The sequence below is a fragment of the Sceloporus undulatus genome, chromosome 8, assembly GCF_019175285.1.
Source record: "Sceloporus undulatus isolate JIND9_A2432 ecotype Alabama chromosome 8, SceUnd_v1.1, whole genome shotgun sequence".
NCBI classification, from domain to species: Eukaryota; Metazoa; Chordata; class Lepidosauria; order Squamata; family Phrynosomatidae; genus Sceloporus; species Sceloporus undulatus.
In genome coordinates, this window is record NC_056529.1 from 143254 (window position 1) to 158118 (window position 14865).

Here is a 14865-nt window from a genome sequence, read left to right on the forward strand (position 1 = left end):
GCAGCGTAGATGTAGCCGTGCATTTTTAATTTGACTGCTTTTAGAAGGCAGAAGACGAAACATTTTCCTAATGAAACTATCTATTTTTATTGGTGTGAAACTGCATTAATTCTGCAGCGTAGATGCAGCCTCGGTTTATCTTATTTATCTGTGTTGGTTTTTGCTTACACATTTAATATCTTGCCTATCCTCCAATGTAGGACCCAAGGCAACAATAAAACAATATACAGTTTATACTTAGAAAAAATAATAATATAGTACAAAACTGTCACAATTTACGTTTGGTGGGGAGGAAGTAAAGATTATAAAGGAAAATAGGTTGCTCCAACCTTTGTCTGTTGAAAAGGTATCAAACCTCAGCTGATGTCTTAGGCATTCCCATCACATTTGAAACCAACAAACTCTGTCCTTATCCCTTCCGGCGGTGAGTCAGAACACTACGCTTCTGTAATAAACACCCCCCCTCTTTCCATCCTTAACAGCTGAATGGAGGATCCATGTCTTCATCCCACAGTGATTGCCAAAGCCCTGAGAAGGAGACTGAGGTAACATAAGAAGACATTTGAAAAGCTAATTTAAAAATCCAGCAATATGTCTGTCTCTGCTTTGCCTTCTCGAAAAAAGGGGGGACTGTTTTGTCCATATATGTTCAGCGATGCCAAGCTGCAACTCTCTGTCCTCCTTTTCCTCTTCTTTTTCTTTTCCTTAATTCCAGCCACATTCTCTCTTTCCTTCTCTTCTGCTGTTGCATTAGCAGAGAGAGAAAGTGGCTGAAATGAAGAAAAGGACAGAATTTAGAAGCACTTAGAAGAGGAAGGAGGACAGAGAGAGCTTCTGGACTGCATTTTCTCTGCCTCTCTCATTTCTTTGCAGGATCCTGCCATCTCTTTCCCTGCTAATCCCTTTTTATCTTTCTCTCCAATCTCTCTATGCTGGCAAAGTGTTTTCCTTCAGTCTGTACTCCACATCCTGGCTGCATCTACATTGCAGAATTAATGCAGATTGACACCACTTTAACAGTGATATGCTATGGATTTTTGGGATTTGTAGTTTGGTGAGACACTTAGCCTTTGCGGTTAGAGAGCTCTGGTGTCACCACAAATGACAAATCCCAGGATTCCATAAAATGGAGACAGCGGTGTGTGTTCCATCCATTCCAGGTTTTAATGGATCCAAGTCACCGAGAAAGAGTCCAGGACCTTGGATAGCTAAAGTTTTTAGTAGATTTCAGTACTCATTGCCTTTGGGCAGATACAATATGTGTAGGTCCAGGGAATCATGATACGTTGGGATTTGTTGTCATAGTGTACCTTGAAGTCATTTGCAATTTATGGCAACCCTAAGGCGATTCATTCAGAGAGGAATTGCCATTGCCTTCCCTTGAGGCTGAGAGAGTGTGACTTGTGCAAGGTTAACCAATGGCTTTCCATGGCTGAGCTGGGAATCGAACCCTGGTAGCCCAAGGCTAGTCTTCACGAACACCAACCATTTATGGAGCTGTAAGTCTAGGCTAGGCAGCCATAACCATGATATTGAATTGAATCCTGGTCTCCGGAGTAATTGCCCAGCACTCCAACCACTTCGCTGTTCCAAAATTTATCTTCTCTTCCTTTTTTTCCTGTTCTTCTTCTGTTCTTGGCAAGCACTTTGGGACTCCTTGTTTCTTCCTTTCGCACCATCTTGGTGCTTTTGTTTGCAACTTTTCTCCCCTTTTCCCTCTCTGCATCCAAAAATCTGTAACTCGTTGTTACGGCAAAACGGTCAAAACATCTGCCGATGCGGCCAGAGTCAAGCTGCCTTCCTCTTTATTTTATCCTTCAGGGACCCCTTCGAATGAAAGGCCCTACAGAACAAGACAAGGAAGAGGCAGAGGTTTCAAAATGAACATATATCCCCATAGATACCCACAGAAAAAGCCGGCAAATGGCCAGACCACCTTCTCTCCTCAAAGCCTTGCAATTCAAACAAAGATTTTTTTAAAAGCTTAATTGCATTCAACTGTAAAAGCAGAAAGAAAAAAAGATTTATTTTTTTTACAATGCAATGCAACTTATTATTTCCTTTTCCTTTTAAATGGAGGGGAAAATAAGTAAATAGATATTGTGCAGGCCTTGAGTCGAAGGAGTTTCGCAAAGACCAGAGAGGAGAGGTTTGAGTTTTGGTTCTCGCCTCTGCAAGGAAGCTTTGAGCTCCAAATTTCCTGGAGTCCAAAAAGCTGCATTCTTTCCATGCCAGAAGTTGGAGCGAGAGAGACAAAAAGCATGAATTTTCCCCTTGGCTTTGCTGGGGTTTTGCAAACAGCTGTAGCTCTCCTGTTGTACGTGCGTGAATCAGTTTGGTCCTTGTCTTCCATGGTAATGCTTTACTAAATCTCTTCTCAAAGGAAGCAATGAGTAATTTTAATTTTAACAACCTTTTTCCTGCTGCAAGAGAATCTCCGAAAGCCAGTCTGTTCGCAATTCAGGGCTTTTGCAGTGCAAAATTCATACATGTTTGTAGTCTTTTCTGCAGCATTTTCAGGGCAGAAAATCATATCTTTATGGAGCAAAATTGTTTCCTGCTCAGAAAGTGCTGTTTACTGTGCATAAAATGCTGTTTTCTATGCAAAACAACCACACACAAATTTTATGCCAAAGTAGTCCTGCATGATGAAGAGTCTCATCAGTCCAAGAATCTTTTCATGGAGGTTTATTTGCACATGAAAAACATACTATGAATATTTTTGAATATTCTTTCCATCCCTGGTCTTCAGTTATGCGGATGTTATTTATATCGTGCCATTGGCATACATGGTGCTTAATAAAAAATAAAACTACACTGAAAAAACATCCAGCTCTTCCAAAGGTGTGCAATCTATAGGCTCAGCATCTCTTATGTGAAATTCCAAAATATCCAAAAATGTAAAGGAGCGTCTTTATCAGAGGCTTTGCTAATTGAATTATACACCTGTATACAAATTGTAACACAATATTAATCTGTTTGTAGAGAGATCTTATAGCGCCTTTGAGACTAACTGAAAGAAAGAAGTTGGCAGCAGGAGTTTTTGTGGACTTCAGTTTACTTCTTCAGATGCATTTAGATGTAATAATCATAATAATATGTAGAGAGATCTTGTAGCACATTTGAGACTAACTGAAAGCTGCCTTGATCCTGTGGGAGAGGCGGGATAAAAATAAAATATTATTATTATTATTATTATTATTAAAGAAGTTGGCAGCATGCGCTTCTCTAGACTTCAATTGACTTCCTCAGATGCATTTGGGAAGTAATGCAACTCCAAATCCAAATGCACCTGAGGAAGTAGACTGAAGTCTAGGAAAGCTCATGCCGCCAACTTCTTTCTTTCAATGAGTCTCAAAGGTACTACAAGATCTCTCTACCTACAGATGCTATAGACTAACACGGCTATATCTTTAAATTATAACAATATGAATCTGAAATTCCCAAAAGTTTTGCTGAAGTTTGAATGGATTTGTGGTTCACCTTGTGACATTTCCAAGAGCAGAGGCAGCATTGCCTGCGACAGAACCAAAACCAGAGATCCTTTTTGAGTTTTAAAACTTTTTGTTGTGGTTGCAATGCTTCCAAAACCTGACAAACTAGTTTGAAGAGTGACAATAGTGGAACAAAAGAAATGTGTGTGTCTATGTGTGCGCAATGAATGCATCTGTTGGATTCTCTTTCAGGTGGGAGAGCCCCAGAAGAAGGATCCATTTGAAGAGAGCGGCTTGAACCTGAGCCCAACAGCCGCGGAAGCCAAAGAGAAAGTGCGGGCCAAGCGGGTGAACAAGAGAGCCCCGCAAATGGACTGGAACAAGAAGCGGGAGATTTTTAGCAACTTCTGAGCCAGCCGAGTCGCTCCCGCTTCCATTCCGGCTCCTTCTCCTCCTCCTTTTGCAACAAGACATTTGCAATGTGCACGAATCATGCTCCATCCCAATCGCGGGCAAAGCTCCAAGAGGCTCCATGGCTCAGCTGTTTTCTCCTCCCTCCCGATAGATTTGCGTTGTTTCGTACAAGGCAGATTTCTTTTTTCCTTCCAGGCTTCTCTTATGGAAACAAAAGCGGTCACACAAAGAGAGAGAGAGAAAAAGTAAGAAAGAGAGAGGGAGAAAGAAAGAAAGAAAGAAAGAAAGAAAGACTGAAACTGCAGGACTGTTAATGTCATAGAAAGGTAGCCGAATCTCCGATTGTAGCACCCAGGGAAAAGCAGTAATCGTACATTATTTTTGTTTTCATTTTTGGATCACTTAACTTGCAATATTTAGAATATATTATTTACAGGACCATTTTTTATATTATGGTTTTGAGTTTCTTCCTCTTTCTCTCCTTCCCATGGCCTTCTCTTCCTTTTAGCTATTTTAAATGTTTTTGCGTCGCAAACCAGAGCCTATTTTCCCCCCCCTTCTTTCCACGTAACAAAAAATTATGGTTTATGGGCTACAGTGTTAGCATCCTCATCCAAATGCTGGCTTAACCATTCCACGATTGTAAGTTTTCTCAGTGGCTTTCAATCTTGAGCTGATGATTTTTTAAAGAGAGGAAAACATGGTTTCATCTGTTTGCAGCTCGTCTTTGAAAAACCCTCTCTTTCTAAGCTAAGTGCACAAGAAATCCTCCACTTTGCAAAGCAGAATCTTTTCCCATTTGTCTCGTCTCTCCTTGCCCCTTTTAGGGAAAAATAAAACTTTTGCAAAAGCCGATTTAGCAAAAGTTGGCTTTTCATGTTGCAGAATTGCCATAGCTATTGGCAGAAGGATGCAAGTGGCATGAAAAATTGGGGAAAAGCAGGGGGGATGGAGCCCCTCCTTGAATCCTGACATTTATAAGGAATTCTGTTCTGCGTTCGTTTTGGCTGCAGCAAGAAACTGGAAATAACGCTTTTTAAAGTGAGGCTGGGGAGAAGGACAGGAAAATGATTGTATCCAAGGAGCAGCAATGTTCTTGAGAGAGTCCCTCTGAGAAAGAGTTTTTTGCTGGCAGAGGATGGAAGTTTCCAGCAGGCAAAGGCCAAGTAAAGTTGGTACAAGAGGGTTTGGCGCAAACCAGTTTCATCTCCAAATTTACTGCTATTTTCACTCCCAGGACATTAAACGAACAAAGAGAAAGGCACCACTTTTTAATATTGCTGTATTAATATTGCTGTACCAACCTTCTTTCCAGCTAGGAGCATTAAAAACTTCTTGCTATACAGCCTTGGTAAGGAAAGTGTTTGGCAGGGTATTCCCTAGAGGCAGTGACTTATAGTGGTCTGAGTGTTGGACTATGTCTCTGGGAGACCAGGGTTCGACTCCCTGTTCAGTCTTGGCGACCTTAGATAAATCAAGGTCTCATAGTTAGGAGGAAAGCAATGGGGCTGAACATCCCTCTGAATAAATCTGGCCAAGGGTTGCCACTGAGAGCAAGCATGCTGTCATGGTTTGAGTGTTGGGATAGGACTGTGGGAGACCAGCGTTCGAATCCCTGTTTGACCATGGAAACCCCCCAAGTGTCAAGTCACAGTCTCTCAGCCTTAGAGGAAGGCAATGGCAAACCTCCTCTGAATAAACCTCGGCCAAGAAAATCCAAGCAGAGGGTCTTCATAAGTCAGAGTCGAGGTGAATGCACAAAACAACAGGTCCATTATCAATGCATCTCAGCCACATCGAAGCTCTTGGTAGTCAGAAAGGGGAATTAAAAAGGAACACAAGTTTCCGAAAGATGTCACAAATGTATTTGGAAGCAGCAAGGGAGATGCACAAAAGTTTTGTGAGTTTGAAGCATCACCTTTTACTCTGAGTTCCTGTTTTATACTGGTGCAGCATATCATGCTACCAGGATACTTAATGCAGGAAATCTAGGAGGGCATTGGCTCTAGTTGGGTACATTTCTGACACACTCCTTGGCCAATCTGTGGCTGTTAAAGTCTGGGGTCAGATCTGCGCAAAGAGGCTAGACTCTAGAGACATGTCATGTCATAAAACATCAGGGCAAGTCATGCTTGTGAAAGTCACCAAGAAGGTTCCAGACCGTTCTTGCAACCGAAAACAATTATTTAAAAAGTGAGCTAGATGGGATGCAGGTTTTCTTTATTGCAACTGCAACAACAGATGTATGCAAACAAGCATTTGCCAACCTTCAACATGGGGCCTAAATGCACAATGTATGTTCAGCCTTTTAAAAAGAAGAAACGCTTTGTTGTCAACGTTCTCGGAGATGAACAAGTGCCCTTTGACGCAAAGATACTTGAGGGCTTTGTGTATATTTTTGTAAATGACCAAGCTGAATAAGGTGCCTTAGATTATTGTGTATTCCTTTCTGGAGAGGACTGGTGTGTGTGTGTGTGTGTTGCAAAGGAGGCTGCATAATTGTACCATTTCTTGTACTGAGTAATTAAAAAATATTGGTGCAAAAGTAAAGTTCTTCTTACTTTGCTTTGCACCGTTTTTTGGGAATCACTTAGGAAGGACATTTTGGGCAGCTCCACAAGTGTTGGCAAAAGCCATAGATGACCAAAACTTGTTGTTGGAAAGGTTGTGCATATTGTGTCCCCTTTGAAAGGACTCCAGAGTTTGAACCAAAATTATTCTCATCAAACACCACATATCGACTGAAGACCTGTCGGGTTTGCAGCCCTAGCTTAGTATTTGTGAGTCAATGTGTTGGTTGGAGATTTGAAAAATTGCTTTTTAATGGCAATGCTGGGGGATTCTGGGGGTTATAATCCTGCAAAAATAACTTTTCCAAAGCATTGAAGGCTCCCGATTCAGACCTGCTGCACTAAGGCATTGCAGTGAATGCCAAAGTTTTATCTGAAGGCATGGATTTCACAAGAAATGGATGAGGGAGCTTCATGGACCAGATGCCATTTGGATGTTGTACGTCTAAATTTCAGTTTTTGGGGTCAGAATCACCTATTCCCGAAGGATACGGGATGTCTGTGAAATGAAATGTGGCTTTTGGAAAGGACAGTTTGCTTTTAAACAAGTCACTTTACTTGGTGAGGCTGGCCATAACTCAGATTGAAGAGTGCTTCTGCCTGAAATGAATCCAAAGTCTGGAGAAGTTACTTTTTTGGCCAACAAGTCCCAGTCTCCCCCAGAGCCAGCAGGATATTCTGGGAACTGTAGTGCAAAAAAGTAAACCTTTCAAGATCTGTGTGAAACGACTGGATAAGAATTTTTTGGAGAGCTCTTCATTTTAGCTCTGGGGATTGCTCTGCTTAATGCTCTTGCAGGGTTTGGGTTTTATTGTAGGGAGTTGTATTTCAAACTAAGGTGAAGGAAGTGTGTGGGCCCCTATAAATGTAGGTGTGCATTTCTCCCCGTTGCATTGTTAAGCAATGAATTATTGGCACATTAAAATGCGGCTCCCAAATTCATCAAGAAATCTGGCCCAGGCTTGGGTAAGACAATTTGCATTGCCTAACTTTATGCACACTTCGCTACAAGGAAGCATGAATTGCAAAGATGTCCCGTTGTACATTGGCACTTTGTAGCCAGTGTCCCAATGTACATCATTCCCACTGTGCATTTGTCGCAATGCACAAACATAATTTTGTTGGCTCACCTAACATTACGGCAGTTGGATATGGATGTTGCAAAATTGCAATGCAACTCTCCCAAGAGAATTTTGCCTTGAATTTCTGTCAGTCTAAAGATATATGTTGTGGGTGGCCTAAAAGCATGGCTTTGAGGATAAGAACATACTGAAAATCTCATAATGGAAATATATACCAACCCAGGTTTCTTTGGCTCCCTGGTCCAGCGCAACTTCTCTCCCTCGCAGCCCCCCCAAATGGTCTCCATCTTTTCCATGGAATGATTTTCCTCGCAGTTTAAAAGCACGTTTCTCTGCCATCGTCGTATAAGCTCAGTAACCACTTAGTTTCTGCACATCTTAGAAATCTTCTCAAAGAGTTATAAAAGAGCTGTTAATTGCATTGTGTAAAAAGAAATGTATACTAAAATGTTAATAATAATAAAACTGGTTTCTCATGTACAGTGAGACTTAAAGAGTATTGGGTTTTCTTTTGTTTTTAAAATGTTTTAGCACTCTTTCTGTAGCCTACTGTTTCAAAGATGCAGCTTTGTATGTTTTGGGTACTGGAATCTGAGACCAAGGGTGAGCAATGGCATTGAGGTTGGATTCCCTTCCTCTGCGATCCATCTCAAAATGGTGGCAGCCAAGCTCACTTCTGGCCATTTTGAGAGGAACTGCAAAGGAATATGGATGCATTTGGGCTTACTAGGAGATACAGACACCCCTGTAGACTATACCCGCCAGTTAGCCCAAATCCAGAAGCGATTTTTGAGAGGGACTTCAGATGAAATTGGGGGTAGCATGGAAGGAAGACCTGAATCCCAATTTGGTGTTTTTGGCCTGTGTCATGTTACCAGGACACAGCAAGCCCAAGGGGAATTTGGGAGAAATCCCCCATGTAGACAAGCCCTTAAGTCACGCATTTGTAACTACTACGTCTTATGGTGCTGGCTTTCAGCCCATCATACAAAAAGCATGAGTTAAAAGGCTGTTAAAATGTAAGAGCTCATCTGAGGTTGCTCAGCCTTCTTCCCCAAATAGAGGAAGCTCTTGGATAGCTCTTTTACAGTTTGGATTGAATTCTGGAGTGGATTCACATCCCCTGGCAACTGACATGGGATCAGCCATTGCAATGCACTCCCAAACACTTTCTCGCAGTCACTTGAGTTTGGATCTCACTGGCATCATGATCCCGGGGGTTGCACAGTTAAATTGTTCCATCCACCCCCAAAACCAGCAGGCCTGGCTGTTTTTCAACCTCCAGCCTGCCTCCCTTAGTCAAGGCTCATACCTCCATGTGCCTCTTTGTCAGGCACAAAATGACATCATATACAGAGGCGGATAATGGTTTCTGCCTGGTAACAAGCTTATTAGCATTTAAATTGGCAATTCCAGGAGGGCAAGCCAGACGGACAGGATCTACAAACATTTCCTAGGAGGGGTCGAGTCTGGGGAAAAGTATGTGCATGCAAAGGCAATGTTGCAGGACCGGCAGCTTTGCAAATGGTGCTCTCAGAAAGCAGTCTTGCCCTTTAGAAGGAGGAATAAAAAAGAGGCCAGGAATGCCAAAGCGAGCCAATCCTTCAGAAATCCCTGATAACAGGTCAGGTTCATTGTCAGGGAGTCCTCCAGCAGCTGCCCAAAAACGTGTATCTTTGCCAGCCAAAGGCAAACTGAACTCATGTTTTCATCAGATCATTTTCAACCCTCAACCAAGTCCTCAGTTTTAGACCTACACAGTTCTGAGTCTATGCAGCACATCCCAAACTTAGAGAAACATATAACTTTATCATGCCATCTTGCCTTCTCTAACTACCCCTATTTTGGTCCAAATCCAACTGTTGGTCCACAACTAAAGTAGACCCACTGAATCACTAGGAAGATGGAAAGTCAACACTTAGCTAAGCTCCACTGAATCAACGCATCTAGTATATGTCAACCTAATAACTGTGTTTAGGCCAGCCATGGAAATTACATGCCCTTCCTGTTGGACTGCAAGTCCCATCAACCCCATGGTGGGGAGCGCAACAACACATTCAGGGCTGTGTGATGCTATCCCTTGACCTAGGCCTTAAAAACACAGAGCTAAAGCCAACTAGTCCCAAACCAGAGTAGACCCACTGAAATCAACTGCATAAGCCGTAACAACTTCCATTAATTTCAAGGGGAGTACTTGTGTTGGGATTAAAAATGGCACACTATGAAATAGCTTTCCACATGGTGTGCCACTTTTAAGCCTTCAGGACAGTCTGGGACTCCATACCGCAAACATCTCTATGGCCTTCTTCTAAGAAGGTTGCACTGCTGGAGACCTTCCATCCATGCATGCAGCAGAGTCCAGAAATAAGCCATGGCTACAACCCAACAACATTTCAGAGTCAAAATCCTTCTTCCATTAGTCCCCTATTCCAAAAAGAGTCAGGTCATCTGCAGCGTCACCCATCTTCAAGTCTCATCTTCACAGGAATCTTGTTTTCCTGGACCAGTGAGAGACCAGTAAAGTGGTCAGTTCATCTTTTGTATCTCAGGACTTTCTGGAAGCTGGGCAGATGTCCTTGTTGAGGCACTCACTGCAACGTGGGCTTATGGGCAAGCAGATCTGCTGGCCAAATCCAACAAGCAGCCAGTTTATTTCACTCCAGACATCCCTGTTGAGTGAGGAAAGAAAAAAGAATATATTTCAGGTATTCTAACATGGCCTAAATACTCTAAAGCTACTACATTTGTAACTTGTGTAATTTGCAAAATACATTTCAGAGGCAGCTTCACACAGGCTGGTGAAAAACTGCATGTGTTTTTACTCCAGAAAGGATTAGAAATGGAAACCAAATGGATTAAAGCAAGATTAGTGACACTGTTCTGTGATTAATGCTTTTCAAACTTTTATCCCAAATTGCTCATGGGATCTTCAGAAGCTTATTGGGGAGTTGTCAGTAGTAAAAATGGTGGACAAACCTCCCGGGGAGCGGGGGGGGGATATTAAAAATAAAACCCAGCCTGCTCACCATCATACTTTCCTAATGTAGCCCAGAGCTTGAGGGGAAGGAAGGGTGTGCCTCTGGGTGCCTGCTAAGTCAAAAGTCATTTTTGAAGCTATTTTGGGTGCAGTTTTTCTACTGCAATGTGAGATGGGATCCGTTTAAAATGTGCCCTTTAATTTGCCTCATGTGGCCCTCAGTAATGACACCACTTTACCTGCTGTGACTCCAGAGCTCTCTGACAGAGAAGGCTAAATATCTTACATAACTACAGATCTATACATTCCATAGCATTAAAACTAAGGCACTTGAAGTGGTGTTAAACTGCATTAATTCTGCAGCGTAGATGCCATGCAGTGAAATGAAGATACATCCAGGCTGCATCTACATGGCAGAATGAATGCAGTTTGTCACTGCTTTAACTGCCATGGCTCCATCCTCTGGAATCCTAGGATTTGTAGTTTACGGTGGCCCCAGAGCTCTCTGAGTGCCCCCCAAATTATAAAGACCAGAATTCAATAGTAACTATGGCACTTAAAGTGGAATCATGGTGCTATAACTGTGCAATGTGAAAGGGCCCCATGAAAGTTGATGCCAAATAAAACCCTCCAATTTTTAGGTTGCCACAAGGCTCTCTTGATTTTTGGCTGCAAGAAAGTAATATATCCCCTTCTCCACATCCAAATATAACAGCCTAAGAATCCCTATTAAAACAGGAAACGGAGATGTAGTTGAAAGAAAAACAGGAAAGTGCCACTGAGGAAACCATAACCATGTGGAAACACTCAAAATCTCATCCCAACTTGCTCACCGGGGCAGCCATTCCTCCAGGGCTTGTCTCGTCTCCTCGGGAATTGTAGTTTCTTTCTTGGTCCATCTCAGCCGGTTGGAAATCCGATGCACATGGGTGTCCACACCTATGGAAGTGATGCTGAGAGTCAGGAAGAGGCAAAAGGCTATATTCTGGTATATGTTTGGTTGGAAAGAAATTGTAAGGTCAGGTTTCCCATGACTTTACAGTTCCAACACAGCGACATTTTAATATGCCTTAAATCAGAATTTGGGATTGTGTTGCAAAACAATCCCACAACAGAACAGTGCGCTGATATAATAAATGATGATGGGAGCATGGCGCCATCTTCTGCCTATTCCAGGAATCCAAATTCAAATCCCAAATCCAAGCTAGGGATTCTCAAATGAACTTGTAGGACAATTAAAAAACACATTCAGGGGTATCCATGTTGGCGACATGAATAGCTCTCCTTACTATCACCTTCACTGAGAACAATAACAACATCTTGACAAAATGTAGCCCCATGACTACATCATATTTTCCTATCTTCTGTATGATTTTAACCCTTTCTGATGAAGAAGCCCATGAAGCACTGAAAACTTGCACCATGTGTTTCGTGCATTTTGGTTGTCCTCCTAAAGGTATCGCTGCTTTGTGGATGTTATTGCAGAAGAACTGTTTTTCAACAACGAAATGGCTGTGTGACCCAGGAAGACTCCAGTTCAAATCTTACTCCTGCCCCAAACTCTCTAGGGCCTGTTACAGACTGCCAAAATAAAGCTGCTTCGGGTCTCTTTGGAGGTATGCTATTTAAATGATGCATGGATCCTAAGAGTCCGGAGGTTGCGCCAAAGCCACACTCCATTCCTAAGCACTGGAGTGCAGCTTTGGTGCAGCTTCCGGATTCTTAGGGTGCATGCATCATTTAAATAGCATACCTCCAAAGAGACCCGAATCAGCTTTATTTTGGCAGTCTGTAACAGGCCTAGGTGTCTTTGGACAGATCCTCTCTGCTTCTTGACCTCTACAACAGGGAGAAATACAAAAAACTAGCCTGCTTCACAGGTCTGTTGTTCAAATGGCAGTTCAGTCCCTGTTGCAATATAAGCTTACTGGAAAGCTGCCCTCGTCTTGGGAAATGTCAGAGTGTTTTAAAAGAATTGCTAATTCAGAGAAAAAATCCCTGTTCCTTGCCACCTCTGCTGTTTTACTAGCCTGTCAGCCAAAATTTAAGTGCTGTTATATAGAAGCTGAGACTACAAGAGTCTCAAATGAAGGCTTAAGAAGCAGTTGATCCAAAACCTGTCCTAAAAGAAATGTGGACACAGCAAGAGTATTTGACAGTACCGATTCCAGAAATGTTCTTCCAGGCAATGTCCATCACCAAATGAGCCATCTTGGGCCCAACGCCGGGCAGCTTTACCAGCTCTGCAACTGTCTTGGGAATGTCACTGGCGTAGTCCCGCTTCAGGATGGCTGTGGTTTCCTTTATGTATTTCACCTTGCGCTGGAGTTAAAGGAAAAGGAAGATGTTCCAGAACAGGTGTGAACCGCCCAAAATCGATTTTTGTGTCCCACCACCTCCAGAAACGTTTTTGCAGAGACACACACAAAAACCTATTTCATAAAAAATGTGCACCAGCATAACTCAAAGTGTCCAAGAGGGCACACAATGGGCCATTTCCGGCTGTTCCTCCTTTCCCTAGACCCATTTTTTGCCCATGGGTTTTTATTTTTCAAAACCAGAAGTGACCAGACTGGTGCAGCCACCTGGGATCCTGGGGGATGGATCTGCCCACAACCACTGGAAGGTACTCTCTCTTGCTCTGTTGGTTTTCCTCCCTTTTGTATCTTGCATTCAGCATGCTTTGGTTTGGAATTGGTTGCTGGCAGCTAAACATGTTCTTAAGGTCTGGCGGACTAGGATTAGGACTAGGCTGGCAACTGTCAGCCAGAGGACTTTTTGCTTCAGACACCATTGGGAGGTGACAAATAAGATCCATGAGAGAGGCAGATAAGAAATAAATATTAACCTGTTTCTTTCCATGGATTGAGGTGAGGGACAACAATAATTAACAAACAACAACAGTTAAGACATGTTACTTAAAATACACATCAGTTTAAAAGGTGTGCACATATTAAAACAATCCACATCCAAAATTCATAGTTTAAAATTCACAATTTAAAAACTAATCTGGTAAGCCTGCTGGAAAAGATGAGTCTTCAATGCTTTTTTACATCCAAAGAGCATATGCAGCTGTCGTCTCTTCCGGCAGGTCATTCCCCAGTTTTGGGACAGCTGAAGAAAGTGTCCTCTGGCTATATAATAATAATAATAATAATAATAATAATAGTAGTAGTAGTAGTAAAAATCAGGTCAAATTGCTGAGGTACATCTCTTTGAGGAAAGCCCACTGTGGGAGTGGAAAATGGTTTTATATGGATTGCTTCAGGGAATACATTTTATCCTGAGCCCCTTGTTCAACAACTACCTTCTGCATCTCCCTCTACTCATCCCAGCCAACCACTCACCTTCCAAAACCCCACAGGATAGATGAGCTGACCCAGAGCCATGTCATCCGTCTGTAAGATGTTGTTGACTGTGAGGCCATGTTCTCTCAGGCGCATCATGGCTGCCGAAGTCACCTGGTCTTTGGTTTGGCTGGAGAGCATGAGCGACAACAGAACCTGGTAGCGCATCACCTAGAAAGCGGAAGAGAAACTGATGGTGAACATTGCTGGATTGACTGGGTAGGGTCTCCAGTCTTGACAGACAGCAAAAATCCCTCCATATTCCAAATTATTTCTCTTGCAAACCATGATGCTTGCAAAAACCATCCTTGCAAAAGGATGTTGACAAGTTGATTCTATGATTCTATGACATTTGTCTCACCTCTGGAGCAGCATCAGCATCATAGCATTTCCCGGCTCCCATCTGGTCCACCGGAGCATCTCTTGCCTTCCTCATTTCCCGGATATTGGCCAGATGTTGCTCCCAGTTTTTGGGCTCCCATCTCAGCTTCTTGGCCTCCGTTGCTTTTGCGCTTTCTTTGCCATTTCCTTCTGGAGATTCATAGGTAATATGGACTTTCTTCCTTCTCCGGTGGCTTTTGGCAGCCAGGATTTCGCTTGCTGCTGGAAGGAAGAGACACCAAGGAACTTGGGGCGAATCTTTTAAGGCTGGTGTTGTTGTGTGCCTTCAAGGCATTTCTGTCTTATGGCGACCATAAGGCAAACCTATCATAGGGTTTTCTTGGCAAGATTTGTTCAGAGGGAGTTTGCCATTGCTTTTCCAATCAGGCTGAGAGAGTGGGTCATCACCGAGTCGGTTTCCATTGCCAAATGGGGATCCGGACCTGGTATCCATAGTCCAACGCCTGGGCATCTACACTGTAGAAATAATGCAGTTTTGTACCACTTTAGCTGTCACGGCTCCATCCGATAGAATCCTGGGATTTGTAGTTTAGTGAGGCACCGGCACCAGCAAGTCAGAGTAAGGTTTGTATATAGTTTGTAAGTATATTTTAATGCGTAATTGTTTTAACACTTTCATACTTTAATTGACATCAATAC

General features: G+C 42.7%; 2 protein-coding genes across 4 annotated transcripts in view; one reads left to right on the forward strand and one right to left on the reverse strand.

Annotated features, from left to right (window-relative positions):
• Positions 1 to 7994, forward strand: part of SLC9A3R2 (SLC9A3 regulator 2) — a 62432-nt gene extending 54438 nt beyond the window's left edge. For 2 of the 3 annotated variants that reach the window (XM_042437352.1, XM_042437353.1), the window contains 2 exons: positions 483 to 545; positions 3687 to 7994. In XM_042437352.1, coding sequence (XP_042293286.1) covers positions 483 to 545; positions 3687 to 3845 — 222 coding nt within the window. In that variant the 3' untranslated portion in view covers positions 3846 to 7994. The remainder of the gene's footprint in view (positions 1 to 482; positions 546 to 3686) is intronic. The other variant, XM_042437354.1, reaches the window with a different exon arrangement.
• Positions 7995 to 9100: 1106 nt separating this feature from the next.
• Positions 9101 to 14826, reverse strand: NTHL1 (nth like DNA glycosylase 1). Its single transcript, XM_042437355.1, has 5 exons — positions 14186 to 14826; positions 13825 to 13995; positions 12640 to 12799; positions 11311 to 11416; positions 9101 to 10169 (listed from the first exon to the last, which is right to left on the reverse strand). Exons 1-5 carry the CDS (start codon positions 14258 to 14260, stop codon positions 10046 to 10048), a joined length of 636 nt encoding a protein of 211 aa, XP_042293289.1. The 5' UTR covers positions 14261 to 14826; the 3' UTR covers positions 9101 to 10045.
• Between the last annotated feature and the right edge of the window lie 39 nt (positions 14827 to 14865).